Here is a 27,437-nt window from a genome sequence, read left to right as displayed (position 1 = left end):
TTACAGTAAATGGTAGATTGGGTTGTTCCTGCCTTCTACTCACTCATCTGGCTGGTTACAATCTGACAGTAGGAGAAAAATAAAGAAGAAGAGTATCTCTGAACTATATAGCCACAGACAATAAAAAAATAAGTACTATTGAGCCCAGATTTTAATTTAAGTAGCAAAGCCATATAAAGTTTGAGGACTATTAATCTTAGCACTGTAGGTAGGTTTAATTTATTTAGCTAGTTATTTATAACTTGCCTTTATTATATTTTATATTTTATGAATAACAAGGCAGCAACCATACTTAATACTCTTTATTTTTCCCACAACAAAATGATGGTGGCCATCTTAGTCTTTTGTTCTACCTTAATGTCCAGATCCAAAATTGCAGTTAGTTATACAAATCTTATTTCAAGATTCTGGACCACCTTAAATTCAAACTGGAAGAGAAGCTGGGGCCATCTTACTCTTTTGCCGAGCGGAAAAAAAAGGAAGAAGAAGAAGGAAAAAAAAGCAACCCTTCGTATTTCCAGTTTGAATTCCGTTATTATTCTGTTGTTATTCTTTCCCTTACCGGGTCCGGTCTCTTGTAGCTGCTCACAATATATCACTTGAAACAGGCTTGCAATCCGCCAGATTTGGGTATTCTTCTTTGGCTCCTACTTTTCAAAGTTCTGATTTATGGCAATTGGTTAATTAAAACTTCCCACACAGTCAAAGTTAGGTTATCAGTTATCAGTAAGAAGAAGTACTTCTTTTTTTTCTGGAGTTAAGATTTATCAATTGGAAGAAGTTCAAACAGAATAAATCTTTCAAAGTGTTTGGTTTCTTTTCAAATCCAAAACCAAGTTTAAAATTTATATTTAAGTGGGTTTGTCATTTCTCTGCTTTCTTCTTTCTGTCCAAAATTGTTTCAAGTAAATAACTTTCTTTTGGGTGGGGGGGCTGGTGTTTTACCCCTCAATTTTCTCTTTCTTTCTTTCTTTCTTTCTTTCTTTCTTTCTTTCTTTCTTTCTTTCTTTCTTTCTTTCTTTCTTTCTTTCTTTCTTTCCTTCCTTCCTTCCTTCCTTCCTTCCTTCCTTCCTTCCTTCTTTCTTTCTTTCTTTCTTTCTTTCTTTCTTTCGTGTCCTGACCTGACCATCAATATTATTTATGTTCTTAAGATTTCTTTGCTTTTTCCAGGTTTGATTTATGGCTGTGGGATAGATAAAGTATCTTACTGTACTTTCATCTCTTCTGAATTCTCTTGTTCCTTTTGCTTTGACAAAAAGTTCAGCATCTTGTCAGCCATATTTATAGGCTGTCGCCCCGACTCCGATTCAAAAGACAAATCTCCGACCTTGCGAGGGATCTGTTGCCTCCCCCTGGGTCTGATGAGATGCTGTCCTCTTCGCCCTCCCCCTTCAGGGGGGGGGGGTTTCTGGTCCAAACAGACCTCAGAGTTGGTTTGTCAGATAGGGTTGATGTAAGGCTCTTGAGAGCCCACATCCCCCACATCTGTCCAGCTGAAAAACTTCCTGTTGACTCCCTCCACCATAACTTTTGAAGGAGCTTTACTTACCAAGAAGCTGGTTATCTGTAGTCCGAAAATTCTCCTGGACTCATAGCTCCTGCTGAAGACCAAGATAATGCTGTGGCCAGAAGAAACTTTTGCCTAGCTTTGGTTGGTGTACAAATTCCAGTTCCTAGAAGAGGAGGTATGATATGGTTGGTCATCCGTGCCCTTGTCATCCTCCTAAAGCAGGTTTTGCTATCACACCTCCCTTTAGTATAATCTTAATATACGCATCTCCTCTAAAAATCCAAACACCAAGTAAATATAAATGAACAATACAAACAATACAATTAGATTTTGTGGAAGGTGACTTCTTGTACGAATGTATAACTGAAAGGTTCTCCATAGCTGCCCAGGATTGTCTGTATTTCCTAAAAGGGAGGTGCACCTCACATATTGGGAAATGCTAAAGGAACTTGCCAAACATGAGGCTAATCCAGAGGATCACCTGTAGAATGCAGCTGCCTAACAGATATCCCAGTATTGTCATAGCATTAATTGTCTATTTGTTTAGAAGTGCTAGTAACAATTAGTTCTTTATGGCTGACTGTCTAGATTTGTGCACATCTGTTGCTCCATGTAGAGTCTGCCCACTCTAACATGATAGGCCAGTGGAGTTCCATCCCCTATAAGGTATGTTGAGAAGAACCTTGAAAGAGAGCATTCTTTGCCAGTGCTCCCCTCCTATGGTACTGGCTGCCTCCAGTATCCTTAAGATAAAATGTTGGTGGAAATTGGATGATTAGGCAGTCAGTTGAGAGAATTGAGATGCTGAGGTTGTAGATATTTGGTCTGTGAGTACAGAATGGTTCATGATGGCTGCTAAAGCTTCTGCTGATTTTCAATTTTTGATATTATGTATGTATGTTTTATATGGTTATGCACGTAGTCCTCAACCTATGACCACAATGGAACCCAACATTTCTGTTGCTAAGTAAGACATTTGTTAAGTGAATTTTACCCCATTTTACAACCTTTCTTGCCACAGTTGTTAAGTGAATCATTACAGGTGTTAAGTTGGTGACATGGTTGTTAAGTGAATCCAGCTTCCCTATTGACTTTGCTTGTCAGAAGTTGGCAAAAGGGGATCACATGACCCTAGAATTCTGCAATCATCATAAATATGAATCAGTTACTAAGCATCTGAATTTTGATCATGTGACTGGGAAGCTGCAATGGTTCTAAGTGGAAAAATGGTCATCAGTGCCGTTGTAACTTTGAATGGTTGAAGACTACCTGTATATGGTAAATTACTTTTCTAAGCTGCTTAGATTCTTTTTGTTTGAAGTGGTATAAAGTACTTGTAGACTGACAGACAAGTCTTATCCAATCTAATCTCTCAATTTAGCTGTTGAGCTTTTTTCAGCTAAAGATTAGATAAAATGCTTAATAATAATATTTTTTGAGTATATGAACTAAGTTTCACTTTGCCATGTCTAACTTAGTAAGTCAATTTAGACGTCATCTGAAATCATGCTAAGAAGTTTAACTATTACTTCTATAAAATATAAATTGAGAAATCAGAGTTTACAATTGGCAAGCCAGGATCTGAAATTACAGTGTAGATAACATTGGTACTTTGGGGTTCTCAATAAGGGTGGAGATAGCATCCATGTATGGGTTGACACTGTCTGTACCCTGATTGGACTGAGTCTGATTACTAATTAATTAGCGAGCCTTATAACCCCCTCCTGGCGCGGCTCCACCCAGTTTTTCCGACTCAGTCCACTCTGGGACGAGCGGGTTATCCAACCTTTCTTCTGATAATTGTGAGTTTGAAATTTCTACAAGTGGCCTGGCTACTGCGGCTGAAAGTTGGGCCCGTGAGTACTTCTGGCTGAACCATTCAAGGTCCATAGTTCATAGCCAAAGGGCTTTGGCCCGCAGGCTTGTGTGTATCCTGAATATCTCCTACCCCTGTGACTCTTGTCACATCGTGACTGTCTCCTGAAGGGGAAAAGGAGCGGGCATTTGATTCCTGGCCTGGATCGCAGCCTCCCTGCGGGGCTTCTCCTTCCAGCCGTGGCTCGCTAAGGGAGCCTGTCATCTCCCCACCACGCGCACCTTCTCCCATTGCCCGGACAGACACACGGGAGCACCCCGCTAATTCCCAAGGGCCGGAGACAGGTCGGATGTAAAATGGGAATCGCCCCTTTTTGTGCACCCCCGGGCAAGCCGCCAAGGACTGCGAGGCCTCCGCAAGCCTGCGGTCGGCCCAGCCAGGCCTGGATCATCACAAAAAGAGCACAAACGCCATTTTGGCTGTGGGCAGAGCCCAGATCAAGTCGCGGACACCATTTTAAGAGTTGTGATTGGGCCGATTACCTCAATGGCTGACAGCAGCAGACAGGTCCTCATGGCGGGCGCTGTCAGAAGCAATTCTGAGACTGATCCAGGCCTCCTCACACTGGGGCAAGCAGCGCCCTCCCCTCCCTCACGCTCGTCACCTCAGGCCCCCTCAGGAGGAAAGGCGTCCAGCCTCCTCCTCTTCATCTACTAAGGGGTCCAAGACCAAGAAGACATCCAAGTCAAGCTCCAAGACATCTCATAGGGAGGAGTCGGAGCCTACACAGCAACACCCAGATAATTTACCCCCTCCAGTGGGCCGTCCTAGTCCCTTGCCACTTTTGCAACTCAAGATCAGCCAGGGGCCTTTTAGCCCGATGCTTCCTATAGATACCTCTGGGCTTTGGGGCAGTGCAATATCCAGACCGCAGAGCAAGCCAGCAGAGGCCACCTTTACCCCGACTGTGGCCGGTCTTAGGCCTGAAGGGCAATGGACCACCACGCTGGCAATGGCTTCAGGAATCCAAGACTTCCTCGCCTAGGTCATCAGACAGGGCATTGTGGTGGGCCTCCAGAAGAGATCCCAGGGGGCACAGTTGGGGGGCGCCCGAGCTACGCCACGAGCAGGGGCACCTACAGAGCCACTTGCTCACCTGCCTCCGGCCGAACGTATCCGCAGCTCTTCTTCTGTGTCGGAAGAAAGGGAGATCAGAGATGCTGACCTCTCAGGTGAGGATGAACCAGATCCTGAGAAGCCCACGTGCGCAGGCCTCTCCCTCCCGCTCTGTTCAAGCCGTTGTTGACTAAGGCCAAGGCATCCTCATCAAAATTCCGGCAGTCACCACCCTTGTCCCGGTGCAACCTCCCATCGGCCAAGGTATTGTTTACAGAGCATAAGATGGAAGCTGATACCATACCAGTGTCTCAGTTATTCATTGACACGGTGCAGAGGCAGTGGGCAACATCAGCATCATGTCCAGCTCTTTCTGCTAACAATAGAAGGTTCTACAATGTTGCTGAGGCCCTCGACAAATCCCTCTTGTGGCCCAACGTCGATACCCCATTGCAGTGCTACATTCCAATACCACACTGCCCGGGGCACAGGAAGACATCCTTAAGCCGGAGGACAGATGGGCTGACCAAGTCCTCCAGCGGGGTCATCAAGCAGCAGCCTAGGCAGTGCAGGCCTCCATGGCTGCGTCCTTCTCTTCCTGCTCCAGTCTCTCTTGGCTCCAACAGCTGCAGGAGCGGACCCCAGTGGGCAATTCACGAGCCCATCAGGACTTAAACAAAATAGTTGCAGCTGTACAATTCACCGTGGATGCCACACTGAGTGCCATGGCCTCTTCGATGGCCTCACAAGGGCTTCTGTGGCTCTGCAATCTGATGTCAAGCACAAGTGGCGCCTGGCATCGGAACCATATAAAGGGGAGCCCTCTTCGGGGACTCACAATCCGTTATTAGTCAAGGGAAAGGATAAGCATAAGATCCTACTCTCTAAACCTAAGAAGGGCTTTGCCCGATCCACACCCTACCCTAGATGCCAACAGTTCAGGGCCCATGATTATGGGGGATCTTTCAGACAATCAGTTTATTCCCCATCAGGGTTTTGCCAGCAAGGCGGATTCAGCTACCACTCCTGAAACCAACAGCAGTATCGGCAGCCAAGAAGGGGCCAAACTAAAAGACCCTTTCCGGGGGGGGGGGATAACTGATACTACCGCAAACCTTAGACTGTCCCAGGCCGAGAATCCCATTGGGGGATGACTGCAACTTTTCCCAAACCAATGGGAGTTCACAACTTCTGGCGCCTGGGTCAGAGCCACAGTCAGGTTTGGTCTGGCCTTGGAGTTCGTCTCCCACCCCCCTAGTTCATTCCTTCAATGCCCAGTTTCTAGTAACCCCCAGAGGAGTCTGTTAATGTGTTCAGCGATTCAACACCTCCTGGACATAGAGGCCATACAAGAGGTCCCTGCTGACCAGGTCCACCAGGGTTTTTATTCCTTGTTATTTGTCATCCCAAAGGCCTCTGGGGGGTGGAGGGCCATCCTTGATTTAAAAAGGTTAAGCAAGTTCATCAGGTGTAGACATTTTAAGATGCATTCTTTACATTCAATTTTGGAGGGGATTTGCGAGGGTGATTTTCTTATATCGGTCAATCTTACAGAAGCATACTTGCACATACCCATTCTGGAGGAACACGGACAGTATTTACATTTTTGTTACAACTCTTACCATTACCAATACACGGCGTTGCCATTTGGCCTTTCTTCTGCTCCCCAGAGTTTTTACTAAGGTTATGGCTGCTTTGGCAGCCTACTTACGCACCGTGCCGGTCAGAGTCCAACTTTACCTTGACGATATCTTGGTCCAGTCGGCCTCAGAGACCAGGGTCAGGGCCGACCTCCACACCACACTACAAACACTGCATACCCATGGGTTCTCCATCAATGAGACCAAGAGTCATTTCTCCTCTACCACCAGAATTCTACACCTGGGAGCCTGGATCGATTCGGTGGAGGGTCAGGTCTTTCTGTCTAAAGAACAAGTTAGTAGACTGAAACAGATGGTGATAGACATAGAGAAGGAACGTAGGCCTACATTGGCCAGTCTCTCTAAGCTATTAGGAAAGATGGTGCCAGCCATTGCCATAGTCCCCTGGGCTAGACTTCACACTAGAGATCTCCAGTGGTTTTTACTTCCCTTCCAGAAGAGGAGAATCAGTAACTCCCTAGTGAGGGTGGCTGTGCCTGGGGAGGTCCGACAGGCGCTTAGGTGGTAGAGGTCTTCCGCCATTTTGAAGGGGTGTCACTTTAGGGTGGGTGACAGGGTCACCATCACCACGGACGCCAGCCTATATGGCTGGGGGCCCCACATGAGTTTGCACATCATCCAGGGTCAGTGGTCTTGGGAGGAGGCCACCATGCGTATTAACTGGTTAGAGCTTAGGTCTATACAATTGGCTCTGTTAGAATTTCGGCCCCTCATCTCCGAACAACTCGTGCTGATCCTAACGGATAATATCATGGCAAAGCCCACATGAATAGGCAGGGTGGGGACCAGGTCTAAGGATCTCATGCTAGAAACTAGTTCTCTGGGAGCCTGGGCTGAAAAGAACTTCTTGTCCATCACAGCTGAACATATTTTGGGGGTGGCTAATGTTAGAGCTGACTGGCTTAGCAGAACCAAGGTAGACCAAGCAGAATGGTGGTTACACCCTTCTCTTTTTCAGGAGATTACGAGACTCTTTGGAACGCCGATCATGGACCTGTTTGCCACCCCTTCCAACACACAGTCCCCAGGTTCCACATGAAATTCCACACACCGGAAGCGGAAGGGATGGACGCCCTTTGCAGTCCCTGGCCAAGGGGTCTGCTTTATGCTTTTCTACCTACACCCCTCCTCCCCAGGGTGATCTGTAGAGTCATCAGTCTCCGGGCGGAGATCATCCTGATAGCCCCCCTACTGGCCACGGTGACAATGGTTCACTGACCTTCAGACATTGTCATCAGAGCGACCCTGGAGGATCCCATCGGACCGGATAGCCCTCACCCAGGGGTCGCTGCAGCACCTGGAGGCCTGATGGCTTCAGTTGACCGCCTGGCGGTTGAGCAGCTCACTCTGAGAGGGGACGAGTACTCGGACAGTCATTAACACGATTCAGGCCTCCAGGAGGCCGTCCATGACACGCATCTACAATGCCACGTGGAAAATATTCTGTACTTGGAGTTCCAGTAATCATATCATTCCAGAGAGTTCCTCTGTTCCCCAGGTGCTGGAGTTCTTGCAGGACAGGCTGGACAGGGGACTCTCACCTAACACCATTAGGCAACAGGTGGCTTCAAATTTATATAGATCATACATCTCCAGTATGTAGGACGGAGATGCTTTTTGTCTCTTTTCATACTGCATCCCTGGGTCAGAAGGTATCTGTGGCTTGCATTGGCAGGTGGGTCAGGCGTTGCATTGGGATGGCATATGAATCACAAGGGGTTAGGTTAGGTTAGGTTAGGTTTATTGGTTTTGTATGCTGCCCACTCCCGAAGGACTCCGGGATGCTCACAATAAATAGGGGAGGGAATAAATAAGGCAATACAAACAATTTTAAAATCCACAACAGTCACAGTTAAAATGGGGCTGGGTGCTTTAACAGCCCCCAGCCTGCCGGAGCAGCCAGGACTTAGTAGCTTTACGGAAGGCCGGGAGGGTAGTAAGGGTCCGGATCTCCACGGGGAGCTCATTCCAGAGGGCCGAGCAGCAACAGAGAAGGCTCTCCCCCGGGGAGTCGCCAGCTGGCATTGGCTGGCAGATGGAACCCGGAGAAGGCCAAGCCTGTGCGATCGAATTGGTCTTTGGGAGGTAATTGGCAGGAGGCGGTCTCTCAGGTACCCAGGTCCAATGCCATGTAGGGCTTTATAAGTAATAACTAGCATCTTGAAGCGAGTCCGGAGACCAAAGGGGAGGCGGCACTGAGCAGCATCACTGCTCATTCCACGAGGAACGCTGCTTCCACCACGGCGTGGGCTACTCAAGCCTCCTTGGATGAGATCTGCAGGGCCGCGGCGTGGGCATCCCCCTCGCCTTTTATCAGGCACTACAGATTAGATAAGTTCATTTCTCCGGATGCAGCCTTTGTTCGTAGAGTCTTGCAAGCAGTCAGGTCTGAGAGTCATCAGCTAGAACGGTCTACTACCCTCCCTTGAGAACGGTTGGACTTGGGTATGTCCCATACATGGATGCTATCTCCACCCTTATTGAGAAAGGGCGTTGGTACTTACCTGATACGCCTCTTCAAATAAGGGGGAGACAGCATCCAGCCCCTCCCATCTGCTGCATCAGATTTAGTTGTGTCTCCATGTTGTGTATACCTTTGACTTCCTTAAGGGTTCAGTGCTATTTGTACTGTTCATGAGTTTTTTTACTAAAGCTATTGTTGGATAACACCTTTGAGTCTGTATTTATTTTCTTCGTCGAAAAACTGAGTGGAGCCGCACCAGAAGGGGGTTATAAGGCTCGCTAATTAATTAGTAATCAGACTCAGTACAATCAGGATATGGACAGTGTCAACCCATACATGGATGCTATCTCCCCCTTATTAGAAGAGGTGTATCAGGTAAGTACCAACACCCTTTTTCATTAAGAGTGACTGCAGTTATGGCCACTGCCTTGCATCTGAAAAAGCTGCTCTGTAGAAAAGGGAGTGTTGAGGATGATTATATGTGCAACTCTAAATCTTTGCCCCTTTAGATTAAAAATCCTAACCCATGCTTTAAGTTTTAAATTATGGAGTTCTAATTCTATTGTAAACTCTGGTTTGGAATTGTGGATATATTCACACATAATTTTGATGGTGGATTTGTGATTTTGATTTGTTGAACAATATAAGAGTTGATACATACACTCCAAACAACTGACTGTGTTAGAATTTATATTTATATTTGAATCCAGCCAATTTCTCCTTTGAATTTTTGAGATACTGGAATAATATGGTATGTCTTAAGAACATAGATGGTTTTAAAATATCTGGGGAGATGCGATATGGCATCTAAATTGAAATAGTATTTTACGATATTGGGTCCTAATAATTGGTAATCATTCCACCTGTATTTCCCTTTATTTTCTTCACCTCTCTCTTTGCAATTAATTTGAAATTGGCCATGACAGACCTCTGCTTTCATTCTGCTGGCTTAACAACACTGAAGTAACCTAGAGGACTGCTGTTATTTTAACTTGCCACAAAGAAGGCTAAGTAGAGAGTAGAGAATGGTAGCTCAAAGTGTTTGTTATTTGATTTTTACTTTATAAGTAACCAAGGTGCTGAACATGCCTAATACTCCTTCCTCCTTTTCTTTCCCCCCACAATAACAACCTTGTTAGGTAGGTTGTGTTGACAGAGAGAAAGAGGTTGGTCAAAGTCTAGAATTCATAGTTTCCTGGTTTTTAGATCAACATTGTAATCACTGCACCAAACTGATCCATTAATTAATATATTAATTACCTCTTTCTTTAAATGGAAAGGTATGAACATAAATGTAATGAGAGAATAAGAGAGTATTACAGCTTTTGGCTCAGATAACCGTTTGACTTCTCAAACAAAACATGGATTGTTGATCAGTTTTTTATAGCTACTCAGTGAAAAAGCATGAAATTACAACTTGGCAAAAGTGTTAAAGCTGTAGGGTTTTTGATTTAAAAAATCTGCAGTAAAATTTATCTTCAGTAAATTTACAAAATTTTATGCATTGCATAGTTCTGGATACAGTAAAGAACAAATGATTAACAAGCATGGAGAATGTAAGTTACCAAGAATTCTTGAATGAGATGATTCATAGCCTGCTGTCCACAGATGTATTAAGAAAGTCTACTTTGAAATTCTGAACGTGTTGAACAGTATTGAGGATGTTGTTAGCAGCGTCATCCAGTTTTTCTGGATGACACTGTGTACTGACCTTTTCTCTACACTTTATGCTACTTGATCATTATTTTTTCATTGTCCCAATAACTGAAAATAAAATTGAGAATCACTTGTATTGGTAGATTAGGAGCTTTGGGTACTCTAAGGGAAATACTAGTTGACTATTTCACACCTCCTCCTTTTGCCCTGGGAAGACGTTTATCTACTTTGCACTTCTCTTTGACACCTCTGAAGATAAAGTGCAAGGCTATTTGCTTCCTTGTTTTTATTTTTACCTTCGTTGCACGTGGGGTGGTAAACAGATTTTTGAAACTGCAGAAACTACAGACGCTTATGGCAGGATAGTTCTGTTTAGGTTATAATTCACAGGGAATTTCACCTGATCTCAGAAGATTACCTTTCATATATTGGGATAATGCAGTGCTATGTTAGTTTGTATATTTGTCTGCAAGATTGATGTAGCTTCTTTCTCCCATATATTTCAAAGAGACAACCTGGAACTCGGACCACTGAAGTAGAAGAATCAAGACACACTTTTCATATCTTACTTATTAGCAATCTTGCAATTGGGAGCCATGCTTCTTCTATTCCAGTAATATTAAACCAATATAGATTAAACTTTCAGTTATTTAGGGATTGGTTGATTATATCAGTAAATCATAACTGTTATAATTGAGCTGGTACCCAATCAGTTACATAACTGATTAAAATATGTATGTAAACCTGAATAAAAATGCTTAGGAAAAATAAAGGGCATTAAAAGAACATAGAAGTTCATATATGAGAAGAATCTTGGAAAATGACAAAGTATCTGTTTTTGTAGACTACAAAACTCTTTTTGTAGTTTTGCATTAGTACTGTAGAGGCTTTAAACTACTCCCATAGAATTTTCATTATTTCTCTTTACTGCAGAATTCTGTGCTGTATTCCGTTTTATTCTGGATGGTCATCTAAGATTTAGAAGCAGCTTTTCAAAGGAAGGGGCTGCTGGCCAATGAAAATTTCAGTGAAAATTGGTTACCCTATCTTATATAAACATAACCTGTTTTTCCCTCTGGTAGCACAAAGTCAAAATTACGTGCAATCTATTAGGCTTTTTCCCCCCTGCTAAATAATTCGGTTAAGTAATTGGCTGTGTCAGAGAAATTTGAGATTTATTTGAAAACATTTTGATGCTTATTTAAACATTAGATGATTATTTTCAGGCTGTTAATTCTAAAGACAGATATATTCTTCTGCTTCATAATTCAAAGAATCATTTTTTTCCCTTTATACAGGTGAACGTCTATGTGCTGGGAAAAACATTTCTTCTGTTGGCCCGAGAGCTCTGCATAAATGCTCCAGCTATAGGTATTTTTAAATAAGTTGGCTTTTGATATGTAGTTACAATGTATCATCATCTCATGGCAGCTTTTCAAAAATACTTACATGGGTTGTTTAACTGGTATTTAAAGATACTTCAGAATTAAGACTGGAGGAATCTAGAAATGAAAGCTGTCTACGTAAGCTCAGGATTTACCTTAAAACTGAAACTGAAGTAAAGCTGATTACTTCTAATTATCAGTGTGACTTCTTCCAGTTATATCCATCTTTTGAAGTAACTGTAACAAAACATATATTTGAACTAACATTCAACAGAAATAAAATAAGGATGGTAATAAGTGCTTTGGACTTAATGGCAAATGTACTTTAGAGCATGCAGAGACATGAACATGGAACAAAGCCCAAATATAGAATATTGCATTTGCCAACAGCTACTTAAACAAAGTTTATTCTTTCCCAGGATTATATGTGATGAGGATTTACAATGTTAAAAGTAGAAAAGGAAAGTGAATGAATAATAAAGAGCTTGATTATTTTAGAGGGATTTGAGGCCTGTCTCCTTGAAGTTTGAGATTTGAGGTCTGTCTCCTTAAAAAAGGGTAATGTTGCTTTTGCAATTTTGCAAAATCCAAAACATGATCCTTTCTACATCAAGAGTTGTGGACAGTAATTATAATAGTGATGTTATATATACCACTGACTCTGTGACCTGGTTCATGCTTAGACATACTATACTGTTAGTTTTTCTAAGCTATTCATTATAACTTAGACTTGTAAGCAAACCAGGTCATTATTTGTTTTGAAAAAGATGATTTAAAGAAAATCCAAATTTTTGTAAGAGCTCTATAGACAGAGTTTAAATGTACAAAGAACATTTCTATGACAAAAGAAATGTGCTTGTGCTGCTTTTGCAGAAAACAGAGAAATGCCCAACCATTGTCTTAGTATCATATTGTCTCTAGTGTGCGGTACTAATCCCTATAAAAATATTCTTAACAGCTTTGATGTATCAACAGTGGTAACGGCATTATACCATGATGTCAGAAATGAACTGAACATTTTCATTAAGTCATTTCTGAAGATACTGGGAAAGTGGCGTGATATGTTAGAAAATGTCAAAATTTACTGCTAACAAAAAGTAGAATAATTCATTTCTGACATTCTGAATAATTTATATACCATTTTAGAGTGTCTAAAGCACTTTGTATATTATCTGAGTAATCTTAAAACAGACCATTATTCTTGAGAAAGTGGCTTGCCTATGACCATATGGAGTGGTAATGGGAGAGAAGTCATTTGAACCAGGGATGTTTTGACTAATGCTCCTAGCAACAGTGCTGGCAAGCTATGCGAGATGTTTCCCTAAATTAGCTTGTTGTGCATGCTGGTTAGATGATTATGCTGTTGGTTTCACATAGTAGGATATGTATTTAGGATATAATTCAGAGATGCTTTTTCAGTCTAATTACTTAAGACTATAGCTGTGTAAGGGGACCTTATAACTGTTATCAGGAATTTTAAATTTTCAGAGATGGATCACAGACAATTATCATATTAATATCATACATTTTAATATATAAATTTAGCACAATATTGAGATTGAAAAGGAATTTGCTTTTATCTCGTAATTTTAGAATGATGCTTATTAAAAAGGTTACATGAGGAACTATATCGGACATTATATATACACCCATACTTCTGTTAAATATTGTGAAGTTTCCTCCTATAGTAGAAATGTGTCATGGAAAACAAATCCGGAATCCCCTTGGTTACATAGCTCATAAGCTCCTTTAGATCTTGGCAGATACTACTGCCCAGTTAAGTGCCTGTGGTTTGATGAGCATACGTCTCCATTGCTGGATGAACAGGAGTGGAAAGGACACTAAGTAAACCTCATTTTGTAGAGCGCAGTAGCTGCAAGATAACAATTTGTGATAGTTTTGTTGCATGCCTCTTGGGCTGTCTCTATAGTTACATATACAGATGGCTGACAATCTCCTCCTGGGGATTATTAAATTATAAAGACTAAATTAAACAGCTTGATCCTCAGTTTACTTTCTCAGAAGTAAATGCCATGGTATTCAAAGTAGATTCCTGTAGTATTCTGATGTTGAAAATCAAGTGAATGTGTTTATTACATTTCCTTACATGATCTGTGACAAATCAATTTGGACACATGGAACCAAGTAATGAAAAATGTTTTGTGAGAGGAAATAGCTGCCTGCCCATAGTTATTAGCTTACCATTCTGTAAACAAACATAGGACTAAAATTTTGAAAACACTTTCAAGCCTGTTTCCACACAATATGGTTAAATAAGTCAAACAAGGGTCTGGTAGCTATATTGATACAAAGTTTGATTGGTGTGTGCTGGGTAGATTAATCATGATCTATGAATACAGCCACAGTGAAGTGGCTTTTGTTGATCAAGAGGAAAGCACTGTATAACAATTTTATTATACTATAGATTCTGTTGCTGTGTTACAGAATTATGAAATTTTAGATGTTCCTTTTCTTTGTACATATGTTTATAACAAGAGAAATTCATCTCCTGGGAAATTATATTTATTTTACTCATTATGTTTTAGGGACATACATTTCCACTAATGCTATATAAAAATAAATGTTTGTTCTGTAGTGCAATCTTAGTTTCAGATGTGTCTTCAGTCTTAGTAAGAGGTTTTGTTTACATAGATGTGGAATTATAACACCTTATGTTTCATCTTTAAAAAAAGTGTTACTATTTCTGCATATATTGATGTGGTTCAAGTACCAGAGGATTAATAATGAGCAAAGCACATAAGGATTTAGGACAAGTAAAAATGTTTTATATTCAACAGGTTCTCAAACTGCTCTACTTTATAACATTCTAGTTGAGTCAGTCTCAGCCGTTAGTTGTCTATATACAAAATAAATGCACATCATGTGCAATTTTTTAAAACATTTCTTGCTCTGCATACTGCAGTTTAATAATTAAGTCAAATAGCTTATGAATAAATAAAATAAGATTAAATTCAAGAGCATTCCTTCACTTAATTTCATAGCCTGATGGTAAATAGATAAGTAAGTACTATAATACTCTGGCCTGCTCTGCAGTCTTTTAGTCAGATCAGAGTATCTATTAATATGTAGAACAGCCCTGGAATACAATCTAAGTGAAATGCATCATGCGTAGAAAATGAGTTCAGGTATTTGTCCTCCTTGCACTCCTGTGCCATTGGTGCTGTCTGAGGAACACTGGAATTGGAATGTCACTTTTCCACACTGTACTTCAGTCATTCCCTCTTGTCCAAAATAGCTGAGTTCATTGCCATCTAGAATGGCACTTACATTGTAAAAGGTATCTTGCTCAACCTGCACAGGATGCTCAAACCATACTGAGAAAGTGTTACTAGATCCATCTGATGTAAACTTTGTCAGATTCTGGGCAAGTACAATGCCTAACCTCTTCAGTTCAATTTTGACGCTGTATTCAGCTTTTCCACAACTTGATCCGTAGAGTCCCAGTCCTGCTATAAATATCCTTTTATCTACTGCAAACTGGATACTGTCACATCGTCCCCGGTACCTCCATTGATTGCTGCGATATGCAGACGATTGAAATCGATGGCACCTTTGAGGTACAAGTCCTTTCCGCTTTGTTAGTGGAAATTCTAATTTCGGTTTATTTGCAGCAGTATACCACAAGAAAATGTTATGTCTTTCCTCAAGGGTCAGGATGTCAGACTGAGCAGCCCCATTGGCAAACTCTTCCAAAGTCATGGTTGGAATCCGAACCAAGTATAAAGCTTTCCCTAATACATTCCTCTTGTTCCTTGGCGTAATTGGCAGCCCTTGTCGCTTGCATTCAGCCTCAGCCCAGTTCAGAACTGCCTCGAACACCACAACCTCCTTGGTGTTTAGTGCTTCCCGCATCACAATGATCTCTAGCGTCTGTTGATCTATTTCACAGAAGCCCTCTGATTTCAGTGCCATTTCAGCTTGAGCATCAATGACTTCCCAGCAGCGTTGTGTCAGCTCTGGTTCTTCAAAGAGCCTGCTCTGAGACAGCAGAACGCAAGCATTCTTGGCCTCTAAGCTAGTCTCCAGAAAATTGACGCAAGCTTTTGCTAAGGCTGGGACAATGTATTTCTTGGCTGCGTATAGAGTAGCAAGCACAGTGTCTGCTTCCAGCTCGATTTCATCACTATACATGTACCTATGGATATAAAAAGATTCCCTTTTTAAAAAAGAAAAACACACAACTCTTAGTTATAGCTTTCAACATTTTTTTTGATGATTTTAAACTTTTACATTCATTGTCCTTCAATTTTTGGTTTAAAAAGCCATGCAATTGGTAACTTGTCTGAATTACTACTTACTTTAATAAGATTAGAAAAGCAGCAGGTTCTACATCTGGTATATGGATTTCAGACTTGACCTCTGCAAGATCTCCATAAAACATTGCGTAGAAGACCGAACTACCCACTGCCAGTACATACTGCATTAAAAATTATAAATTCAAAATCAGGGATTGGTAGACAGAGAATCAAATACTTTAATTTTCCTATCTCCCACTTAGCTATAATGGTTTAGATCTGAATATATCAGCATACTTTTTTTCAAAAAACCGCTGTTAGTTTGGATCCCTCCCCTCCCCCTACTGTGACTCAACCGCAGATTAACTGCAAGGAAATATATAGCAATAGCACTTAGACTTATATACCACTTCACAGTGCTTTATAGCCCTCTCTAAGCGGTTAGCAGAGTCAACATATTGCCCCCAACAACTTGGGTCCTCATTTTACCAACCTTGGAAAGATGGAAGGCTGAGTCAACCTTGAAACCCAAACTGCTGACATGCTGATATTTCTAGGCAATTGTTTTGTTGCATTTGTGCAACAATGTCCTCACTTGAGTTAAAAGGACAAGGGAACAAGCATCTTTTAATACACAATTCATCTACATGGCAAAAATAGAAAAGATCCCACCAACCTTGTGAGCAGGAACTTTCTTTGCTGCCCCCACTGGGCCCACAATGAAATGCACGTCAGCCATAAGTTCACTGTTGAACATCAATGCGTTTCTGTATAGATTTACAAAACGGAACCATAATTAACCCTATACCTCTATCCTCGCCATCCCCTACTCTTTTTAATTCTCCCTCCCAAACAATTCAGGCTACCCCTTCCCCCTCTTTTTGGAACTGTTTCAATCATGACTGCAACAGCTCTTTTCTGTGTTGGCTTACGACCAGAACAGGACAAGTAGCATCAAGTAGCAACGTTAAGAAAATTGCTCCATTGACTAGGGCAATTTGGTAGGCACCTGTGCAGTTTTCTTGGTAGTGCCACAGAAATAGTTTGTTAACTGAGAGGTCTTCCAAGATGTTTTGGGCTTCCTAGATAGTCTACTGCCCTGGTGTTCTCTGAAGGATAGTCCGAATAGTAATGAGGTTATCCCCGCTTAGCTTCTGAGCCTAGGAATGATCAGCTCCCCACTTACTGAGCAAGACAGGACCAACCTCTCCAATTTCTGGAAACCCTTCAACTCCCCAGGAGCACAAGAGGTACCCCTTGGTTTTCCCAGACAGGTGTATTCCATTGCCTGTTATTGCAACGGAAAGCATTGGTGCGGGAGGGCCCTTTCAGAAAGCCAGCACAAAGTTCACGCCCAGGTTCTTGCAGCAAGTGCCGAAGCTTTTTTCGCTCCGAGTCTCTTTCGCTCCCAATTCTCTGCCTTTAAAAGTTGCCCTCCCTTCCTCTTGCTCCTGCCGCCGCCGCCTCACAACGCGTTTCCTTCTCTGGGCTGCTTGCCCAAGCGGGGCTTACCTCTCTCGCAGGGTGGGGTGGAAGGACTGCCAGTTAGCGCTCTCCACGTTGTTGTTGTTGAGGTTTTGCAGCGGCGGCGGCGGCGGGGGCTGCGCGCTCTGCTGGAACTGTAGGGCGTTTTTCTTGGTGTTGGCGGCGGCGGCGTTATTGCTGTTTGCGAGATTGGTATTGGCGCTGGCAGGGTAAAGTTCCGCAGCCATCTTCTTTTTGAGGCCCAGGGGCAATATCTCATAGCATGCTGCCCCTTTGCTGTTGGCCCGGACGCTCTTTTTGGACTTCTTTAAGGTCTCTGGAAGCAGAAGAAAGAAAGTCAAACACTTCATGATCCGTCCATGGAAGCAACCATGGTCCAGGGGCATCAGTGGGAGGGACCCCCCTCCGCGGCCATCAGTCGGGCGCACTCTCGCTTCCAAAGAATTTAAAAAAAACCACAACCACCCTTTGAAGGACAGCAAAAAACAAAACTACAGCGCCTTGTTTGAAGGATCGGTGCCTAAAGCATCTTTTGTGTTCCGGCTGGTGGCGCAGCGATGATGCTTTAATGACTCATCGCTCACCTGGCGGTGGGGAGGGAAGGACGCTGGGGATGGTGCAAGGGCTCTCCGAAGCTGAAGCCGCGGGGCAGGACTTGGCCGGATCCCGCTCCGGAAAGTCCGAGGAGCTGTCACGATGCCGATTTTTCTTTAAGAGGCGAGAGCAGCCCTCGACCCCGGGGCGATGTAAACTTCTGCCAAGGTTCTTGGTGAGGCTGGAGGACACGCGGAAGCGGGAAGCCCGGCTTTCGCCCCTTTTCCAGGCGAAGGGCGAACATCCGCGAAACAACTGTAGATCTCCACTTAGGGTTATTTATTATTATTATTCCACAATTCAGGTTGCAAGTCCTCCGTCTCCCGAGCGATAAAATCCCAGAGGCCGAGGGACACGAAGGAGAGAGGCATACGATCCGGCCGTTTTTTTTTACGAGCGGAAGTTTTTCCTGTCACTTTTTTCGCTTTTAAAAGCGAGGCTGGCCAGGCCAAGCTGCAGGAGAGGGAAGCATCCTCTGACGCTGGAGTCCGGGTCCTGGTTGTTCCCAGCGACGGACTGGGGAGAGGCTTCTTTTTTCCTCGCCTCCTGGCGAGGCTGCGTCGTCTCCTGTCTTACCCTACTTCAAAAGTCGGGCAGGAGCCGCGGCTTTGCAGGACCGGGCGCCCGTGGCCGTCCGCGTGTGCGCTCCTCGCGCGTACGTGCTTCCTCCCCGTTTCCCTGCTGTTGTTAGCACCGCCGCCACCTCTTCCCAATGTTGCTGCTTGCTGCCGCCTCAAATAGTCAGCAGCAGCGCCGCGCGTCATCGGCGGCTGCTCCAATGGCGAAAGGGCACCAGAGGGGAGGGCCGGTCTCTCTCGCTAGACAATATGTCATTCTTCGCTCGCGCTCTCTCGAACCGCCCACACGCCCCCCATCCCTCCCCCCTCGCGCTTTCCTTTCTCCCATCAATCCAGTCCCCTCCTCCATTTGGGAAATTTACAGGAAACCCAAATTCACTCTCGCTGTTGGATGGAGGGGGGAGATAAATGCACGCGCGAGCACCGCGCACGCAAAAAAAAGAGGGGAAAATGTTGCGGCGGAGCAGCAGTTGGGAGTGACGGCCCAACGTAAAAAAAAAAAAAACCCTTCCTTCCCGCCCTAACCTTCCACAACCGCCCTTTCCTAAAAGGAGTCGCAGAAACTCTTCCAGAAGTAAATCCCGTTTAGAAAGGGTCGCTATTCCTTCGAGGGGAAGGAGTTTTATTACTATTTATTGTTTCAAATTGCTATGCCGGCTCATTCCCTCCTCCCCCTTCCACCTCTTTCGGTTGCTTGGGAAATTCCTCACACCCCCCCCCCCGCCACCCCGGGGGAGATCTCGTCTCAGCTTGCCTCTTGCGGTTGCTCACTCCCAAGGCGATGTGGGGGGGGGGAGGGGGAGACGTCAATAAAAGCGGCCGGTGTGAATTCTGCCCTAGCGTCTTCGATGTCAATTGAGCCAAGGGCGCTTTTAATTTTGGGACCGTTTGCAAAATAGGGATTGGGGTAGGAGGAGAAGAGGGCTTTAGGAAATCGCTGGAGGCAGCCCGCGTTGAGCGCCAGTCATCCTGCAGTTCAAAAAACTCCGCTGCGGCGCCGATCCTAGCATCTCCCCCAGTCTCCCCACCCAGTCGCGCACCCGCTCCTGGCAATTTCCCCAGTAGGAAGCAGGTTACCCGGCCGCTCTCTCTCACCAGGCGTCCCTTTGCCCGAACCGAGTCGGGAAAGTTTGCACTGCAGGCTCATCCGTGGAGTCAGAAGCCATGATTATGAAAACGGAAGGCACGGGCAGCATCAGTTAGGCGGGAGGCAGCGCCTCGCCGATCCCAGCTTAGCGCAGCAGTAAAAGGAGCCTTTTCCGTGCGGCCTAGCGAGGGCGCCCATGCTCCTTCTGGCCGTCCCCTCACACAATGCTCCTTTTCAGGCATCTTTTCTGGCTCCGTTTGAACTCCCTCCCCTTTCGGCGAAAACGTGTATGTGTGTGTGGGGGGAAATCTACCCAAACCAGTGCTTTTTCAAACTTTATCAGCCTGAAAGCAAGGCGGAGTTATCAAAGGTGCCGGCAAAAAATGGAGAGTTTTCCCCCAAATTCTTCGAATGCTGAGAGTTGTGTCTCATTTGGTCCTTAACATCTTGAAACCTGATGTTAAGATCTTAAAATCTTATTCAGAAGAAATAAAAACAGAACTGGCCAGGAAGTTGCAGCCAAAATAAATGTTATTGTTTTAAGGAAGGCTGCAACATTATTATTTTTTTGTACTGGTTGTAGCTTTGGTGCAAGAAACTTCACAAACCTGGCTCCCCACAAGCATTTTTTTTTAAAAAAATACTCAACTCTATTCCTAATAATTTGTTCCAGAATGCACTCTTACTGACATGGAGCTGACTGGGTTTCACTTATGAATGTTCAAGATTTTCCCTTCTCCAATACTTCAGCATTTCATCTGTCCTCCATGAATTTGCAAAGATCACATAAAGTAGTGTTTCCCAACTTTGGCAATATTAAGATGTGTGGACATCAACTCCCAGAATTCCCCAGGCAGCCATGTTGAAGTCCACACATCTTAACGTTGCTACGTTGACAGACACACACAGCCTTCCTTCTAAGAAGAGAAGTTAACAAGGGGAGCGGACTAGATTTTCTGATAGTCACTACTGCATTGATTAAATTCACACACACACACACCATGGCATGATCCTAACATTTCTACTCTTTCAGAAGGTTGTGCCCACTTTCATTCCTGGCAAGAATGGTACATGACACTACTCCAAGTATCTTAATTTGAGAAATTCCCAATTCCCTTGCATTCTTTTTTCCTTCAGGATTTCTTCCCAAAGAATCTTGATTAGTACTTCTCCAAGACTTGATATGACTCTCTTGAAATCTAATGTGTTTATTTTTTTTGAACTCTTTGAACTCCAGTAAGACATAATCACCTCTTAAAGCTGTAATTGCTTTCATCTCATCAACCCATGCTTTCTTATTGGTTAGAACTAGCTCTGACGGACTCAATATTTTTATTCTTCTGAAAGATGAAACCATCAACAAAATGACTGAGAAACCATGTAGTTCTGGCCCAGTTAGTTTTTATATAGATGCCTGGATACTTAAAATTTCTTATTATTTCTTCCATAAAGTTGGATAGCTTGTCCAGGATGATATTTTCTAAGATAATGTTTGTAAAATTTATGGGTACATACTCTGAAAATGAAAAATGCTACTGAATTATTGTTTTCAATTTATATACAGAATTGTGCAAATGTTATGGATAGATTAATAAATTAACATTTATTAGATTCAGTCATGAGTGTAATTTTCCTATTGTAGATTTTATTCTTAAAAAGTCCCTGTAATTGACATTGATTCCTGATAATTGCACAAAATTATGCGTGATGTTCTCCCAGCAAAAATACAATCTAGAATCTTTTTTACTTGAGGCACTGGGATAATTCACGTGAATAAGTGATTTGCTGCTGTCCTTGTGGTCTCCCATCCAAGAACTAAATCATCCAACCTGTTCAATTCTGTCAAGGTCAGCTAGCTATATGTTTCTGCATTAGGGCGAACAACAAAACTTGCACTGCTTGTTTTGTTACATTATAGACCCCCAATTTGTCCCTGACCTTCTTGCAGAAAGCAAAATTATAAAAATGAGTGAGTCGTGGAAGAGGAAAAATTACCTCCGCATAGTTCTGTCCCCAAACTAGTATTTTCCACAAAGGAAGGAAGCATTTATTTTTGCTTTGCTCTGCAAGGAGGAAGAAGTGTTATTCTGTGCAGGAGAATGTATTTTGCGTTCTCATCTGCATGAGGAAAGGCCCTTTACACATTAAGAATGAAAACAAGTTTGAAGGCACAGTCCAACTTATGCTTTTAAAGATCTGGGGATCAGCCCTCCTAAGGGTTTGCTGTACCAGATTTATGCAGTTGGAAACTGTCTATTTCTTGTTGTATCTGAACAGCCTTGGTGTTACATAACAGTCCTTTGTACATCTCTGTCTCCGACTCTCTGTCTTTGTAAGAATGTTTACCTTCCTCTTCACCCAGATTCCCATTGCAGCTAAGAAATATAAATGGAGCAACAGGATTTTCTCTCAGAGACAAGCTTCTGGCATTACCATTTGGCTTGCTAATTAACACACATGCAAAAAATGTACAGGATTTGTTTTTAATCTGAATGCTAACTTTTTCCTAAACAGGTTTATAGCATTGATTTAGTAGTATCTATAATATATAGCTAACCATCATGTTAACTGAATGTTTCAATTTCCCCTAAAAATATTAATGTATGCAACTTTCCTAGTTAATAATTATTTAGGTTTTTTTAAAAAATGTACTGCTTCTGGTTGTCTGAAAATTTGTATGCCATGCATATGCATAGTCTTTCTGAACACATGAAAATAAAAAAATAGTACATAACAATGTTGATGCTTAGCAGTGATTATTTAAGTTTAATTAATTATAAATCCATTTAAGACAAAGCCCTTTCTTTATTTGTGGAATTGCTCAACAGGGCATCAGCTAAGGATGTGGGCTTGAATTTAATAGTTAACAATTGACATCAGAGGAAATGAGAAACTGGTATCTCTAGTAAAAAACTGGAGAACATAGAACAAAGTTTGATCATTTGATTTGAGTTAGTTTCCCAAAAGACCTACCTTTCTTAAAGTGGCACTGAGAAGAGCCAATGGGATTTTTTTTAATTGGACAATTGCTCAACATCATACTGCACTGCTCAATACAAGAAATTGTTTACCTACATGAAACCTGAAAGCTCAAAATCTGACCAAAATTTTATTTTTATTCTAATTTTATTGTGCGCCTCTAATAGTAACTAACAGAAGACAACTAAGTAATTAGTTAGTTACTAGGAAGTAATTAACTTCCTAGTAAGTACAAAAGACAACGAAGTCTATTAAATATATCCTTGATTTATAACCACAATTGAATCCAACATTTCCATTGGTAAGCAAGACAGTTGTTAAGTGACTTCTGCCCCATTTTACAATATTTTTGTCATTGTTGATAAGTGAATCACATGGTCATTAAGCAAATCTGGTTTCCTTCTTGGTTTGCTGGGAAGATTACAAATGGTAAGCACATGACCCTGTAACAGTTGTCAGTTGTCAAGTGCCCAAATTTTGATCACATGACCCTGGGGATGCTACAACAGTTGTAAGTATGAAAACTGGTCATAAATCAGTTTTCTCAGTGCTGTTGTAATTTGAAATGGTCATTAAATGAATGGTTGTGATTGGAGGACTATCTGTAGTCTATCTAGAGCTTTTGGGCTGTAGAACATGAAATTATTATATATCCAACAGCAGCTATTATGGTGTTGGCCTTCATTCACATCAAATTCTTGGCAAAAACCTAGGATGTTTATGTATCGGAGTAGTATTTGTGCAGATTCAGATAGTGTGGCATTTTGTAATGGACAGATGGAAATTTTTGTAGTCCAAGGCTTTTCAGTATGGTACCCAGAGTACCAATAAACACTGGGGCCACCACTCCAGTTTATGCCATAATCTTTTAACTTTGATTTTCAGAACTTGATATTTTGTGATTTTCTCCATTTTTTTTTCTTTTGTTTTATTCTCCTTGTATTGCCACATTAATTATCCAAACTTCCTTCTTTCCAACCACACTTAAGTCAGGTGTATTCATGCCGAGACTTTTATGAGTTTTTATTGAGAAACCCCATAATAGTTTAACCTGTTCCTTTTCAACTACTTCTTACCTAGTTTTCATTATTGGCACATGATAATTTTTACATATTTTTAAAGATAATTTTTACTATTTTATCAGATGTCTTGCAGTGTTTGTCAATGACTGAATTTTGATTTCTGATTTCCTATAAAGCTTCAGATAGCCCATAGAAAGCAAACATGTATTTTATTAGCATTTAGTAGCCAAAATTTGTTTTCTTCAAAATTACTGAAAGTGGGATCATAGCAATGACAAAATGATAAGGGAGATAATGAGTTTCCTTGGAAGATAACTCTCCTAACATTGACAAGCCCATAGTTTTCATTTCCAGCCACATGCCTTTGTTATTTCATTATTTTTTTCCTGTAGATATTCGGATGTTTTTACTGACACCAGTTGTTTCCAAACATTTGATGATACAGCTATGCAGTTATGAAACAAACTCCTTTTATAATCAATTTAAACCATATGTAAATTTCTTTTTCAGTTTTCATAATTCTCCAAAACCATTTTCTTAATTGGCACTTGATCTTTTGTCCCGCTGCTTCTCCTTTAATTGCCTTTGTGTTTAACTGGAAGGGTATTTTTCTTCCAAATAATCTTGGGAGCTATATGCTGTATGTATTCCTGTAAGTAATTGAAATATTGTAGGCAAGCATGTTATTGATTTATAGTTTCCTGATGTTTTTTCTTTCACCTTTTTTTTACTCTTACAAGTTTTGCCAGGTAGTAATCAGTTGCTGATATCTTCTTTATGCAATAGTTCATTATGTTATTTAGTTATAATTAGATGCAAGATAGTCAGATATTTGAGCCAAAAGCCATTGTTCAGTTCCAGGCGATTATCCAGTTTCAAACCTTTTCACTTGACTTTTCTGTTGTTATTATTAGGTCTTCTGTTTGATTTTTACTAAATTCATCTTCAACTTTTTTATTCAGCCAGGATTGGAAGGCTATGGTGGTAGAATAGGAGGGTCCTCCTAAAATCCACTGTAATCTCTACAGTTTTAAGTGTGTTCCACTCCAGATTGTTCTGGCTGCACCACAGGGCCAGTTGTTCAACCTCACCATCTCAAATGAGACTACTGAAAAGGATTTTGCTATATCTCTTTTTTCCACTATTACCTCATACTGATTTATTTGCAACTATTATAGCCCTATCCATACCCTATGCCATGTTACTACATGATTGTTTTGCAGTGAGAAATTAATGTCTGAAATGCTGATAACTTATTTTCTCTTCTGCTTCATACTTTGACTCTTAGGTGGAAGTTCTTAGTTTAGTCATTGTGTGCTAGCCTGCATTATTTTGGCAGATGGGCAGTATAAATTATTTTTAGATGGCATTTTAACATTATGATTCAAATACATTATTTTAGGATTGTAAAATGGCTTAATTCCAAAGTGAAATTATAATAGCTATTTATGATGTGAAACTTAAACTCAAGCACCCTTCCCCCAATAATATATGACATCTACATGAGAGGACCCTTTGATATTGAAAACTGGCAGTGTTCCTCAGTGAAAAATGATGGAAACCATGATGGTTTCCTGTCATTTCATAATGATAGCCAAAGCTGTGTTCTGGTAACCTTGATAGCTTCTATCTTTTAGAATATATTTTAATGTCTTGCTTATTGAATACAATTGTTATGATGGGGAATAATCATTATTTGTTATGCAAGTAATGAATTTAAAATCTTGTTTTGTTTTTCTGTAATATTGAGAAACAATTATAGATTGGAACCTTGCTGTTAAGTGCATAGCAATGCAGCATAAAAGCCTTTAAATTACAGGTAGCAGCTATATAGTTTAGGTAGACATTGATTGCACTGTACCTGCAAATCATTCAGGAGACATTAAGCCATATAATCAAAATGGAGCAGTACCCCACATAAAGTTGTATCTTTGAAATAAATAATCCATTGCATTTAAAATTGTCTTCAAATATTTCTGGTTTCAGGGACTAGAAATCAGTTAACATTAATGGTGCTAATTTCATGGCATAATAGATATACTTGTTAGTATAGAAGAACTCTCAACCAATTTGACTTTTTTATGAAAGCTTAAGTTGATTTTTGGAAGTTATTCTTTTGGCTTGGTTCTGTTGATTACTTTAACTTAATCTTCAGTAAAGAGGGAGATATGAAAGCAGAATTAGTCCGTGTGTTAATAATTGGAGCCGGCTGAAACTTTCATCTATATACAATGGCTTTAGAGATGAGAAATTTAATACTGTACTTCTGTAGAAGCAAAATAATTTCATCTGTTAATGTGGAATTTTTAACTAATGTGATATCTTCAAAGAAGTCTCAAGTAATATAAAATTGCATATGGGATATTTTCCTCTTGCTTGTCATCCTTCTGGATGAGGATATTAATCATCATTATTAGTCTCCTCATCCAGGTGCTTCCCAGGCATGTTTGGGATTACATTTCCCAATTTTTAATGCTACCATAATTTTACAGTATAGTTCTGCAGGTATAGCGAGCTTTGGTCTCAACACATTTGGACCAGGGATGGTGTTGATAAGTCTGTGTGATTGTACATATTATTCATTGCTACAGTTGCTGCATTGATCTATGACAGATCTTCGATTTGGAAATATGGAGTCAAATAATAATTTTAGAAATTACCCTTAAGGGCTATCAACATTGATTGATTGATTGGACCTACACTATTTATTCTATACTTCATAGTTTATGTGGCAATATATATTTGAATATCTCAAGTTTGATAGGTCTTTTTTAAATCATGTGTCACAATGTATTCTTGGTTTACAAATTTAAAATATGCAGCCTTTTTTCTAGCTAGTACTAATTACTCCACTGCTGTTCTGTGTTGCAAGAATATCCAGCATTGACTTGACTAACAGCAATACAGCATTTGTATCTATTTCTACTGAAGCTTCAAAAAAGGTGGTCAGTTTTAAACAGACAAGGAACATGCGAAACATCTCTCCTTAATTTTTCTTGATCCAAAGCAGTCACCTTCTACAGTTCATTTTTAAAAGAGAGGTTGCTTTGTGTGTGTCTGTCTCATGTGACATTTGGTATCTTTCAGTTTACTGAAAGCTGTTTGTTGTCTGATACGTCCTAATGAAAGGGGTGGTGAATTTTGAATAATGCCCATTCTCCCAGTAGTCCTTGTATATCTGATTGGAGAAATGGGAAAAATGGTGCTGAGAGTTCCAGAGGGAAGAGACAATCAGCAAAACATCACCTTCCATTAGTAGAGGTTTCTGCCAGAACAAAGACCTTCCACAAGCACAATTCTTTTTGTTCCTGATAGTAAATACAATCTCATGTCTACAGCTGGAGAAACAATAGGACAGTGAAGTGTTTTTTGTAAGTCGAGTAAATCTGAGAAGTCTCTGGATAAAAGAGGAAAAGTTATGGTTGGTAATAACAAACTTTTTTCCTCTTGCTTTGGGCAGATCCGTGTTTATATATTCCTCGTTTTGCACACATGCTCGAGTTTGGTGATAAGAACCATGAAGTCTCCATGACAGCTTTAAGGCTCCTGCAGCAGATGAAGAGAGACTGGATGCACACAGGTCGACGGCCATCAGGGCTTTGTGGTGCAGGTATTACAGAACTCGTGAATTGGAGTGTGTGGAGTGGCAACAGCTAGTGGCAAAGAAATGTGTTATGTATATTTCATTTTGCAAGAAGTAGTTGCATATGTTCACCCTTAGAATGTCGTGCTTTTAGGCGAATCTGTACATAGAAGTTTAATGTCAAGATGAATCAGGTTAGATATGAACTTTAGGAACTAATCTAACCCTTGGCCATAAACCAGAGT

The 27,437-nt window shown here is 41.4% G+C and overlaps 2 protein-coding genes across 6 annotated transcripts in view; one reads left to right on the top strand and one right to left on the bottom strand.

Annotated features, from left to right (window-relative positions):
• The window catches only part of BRF1 (BRF1 RNA polymerase III transcription initiation factor subunit), a 214,012-nt gene that overhangs the window by 81,157 nt on the left and 105,418 nt on the right, over nucleotides 1–27,437 (top strand). The window contains 2 exon segments of the mRNA XM_032235340.1: nucleotides 11,522–11,594; nucleotides 27,070–27,219. Of these exon segments, the coding sequence (XP_032091231.1) occupies nucleotides 11,522–11,594; nucleotides 27,070–27,219 (223 nt within the window).
• BTBD6 (BTB domain containing 6) lies at nucleotides 11,604–19,714 on the bottom strand. 5 transcript variants are annotated; one of them, XM_032235330.1, is made up of 5 exons: nucleotides 17,934–18,212; nucleotides 17,377–17,665; nucleotides 16,541–16,631; nucleotides 15,928–16,046; nucleotides 11,604–15,764 (listed from the first exon to the last, which is right to left on the bottom strand). In XM_032235330.1, exons 2-5 carry the CDS (start codon nucleotides 17,574–17,576, stop codon nucleotides 14,732–14,734), a joined length of 1,443 nt encoding a protein of 480 aa, XP_032091221.1. In that variant the 5' UTR covers nucleotides 17,577–17,665; nucleotides 17,934–18,212; the 3' UTR covers nucleotides 11,604–14,731. The 5 variants fall into 5 exon arrangements, with proteins under 5 accessions (XP_032091221.1, XP_032091211.1, XP_032091185.1 ...); XM_032235320.1 differs by lacking the exons at nucleotides 17,377–17,665; nucleotides 17,934–18,212 and adding an exon at nucleotides 19,617–19,714; XM_032235294.1 differs by having other exon boundaries at nucleotides 17,377–18,026.

This window comes from Thamnophis elegans, chromosome 1 (assembly GCF_009769535.1).
Source record: "Thamnophis elegans isolate rThaEle1 chromosome 1, rThaEle1.pri, whole genome shotgun sequence".
NCBI classification, from domain to species: Eukaryota; Metazoa; Chordata; class Lepidosauria; order Squamata; family Colubridae; genus Thamnophis; species Thamnophis elegans.
This window is presented reverse-complemented; position numbering and strand designations above follow the sequence as displayed.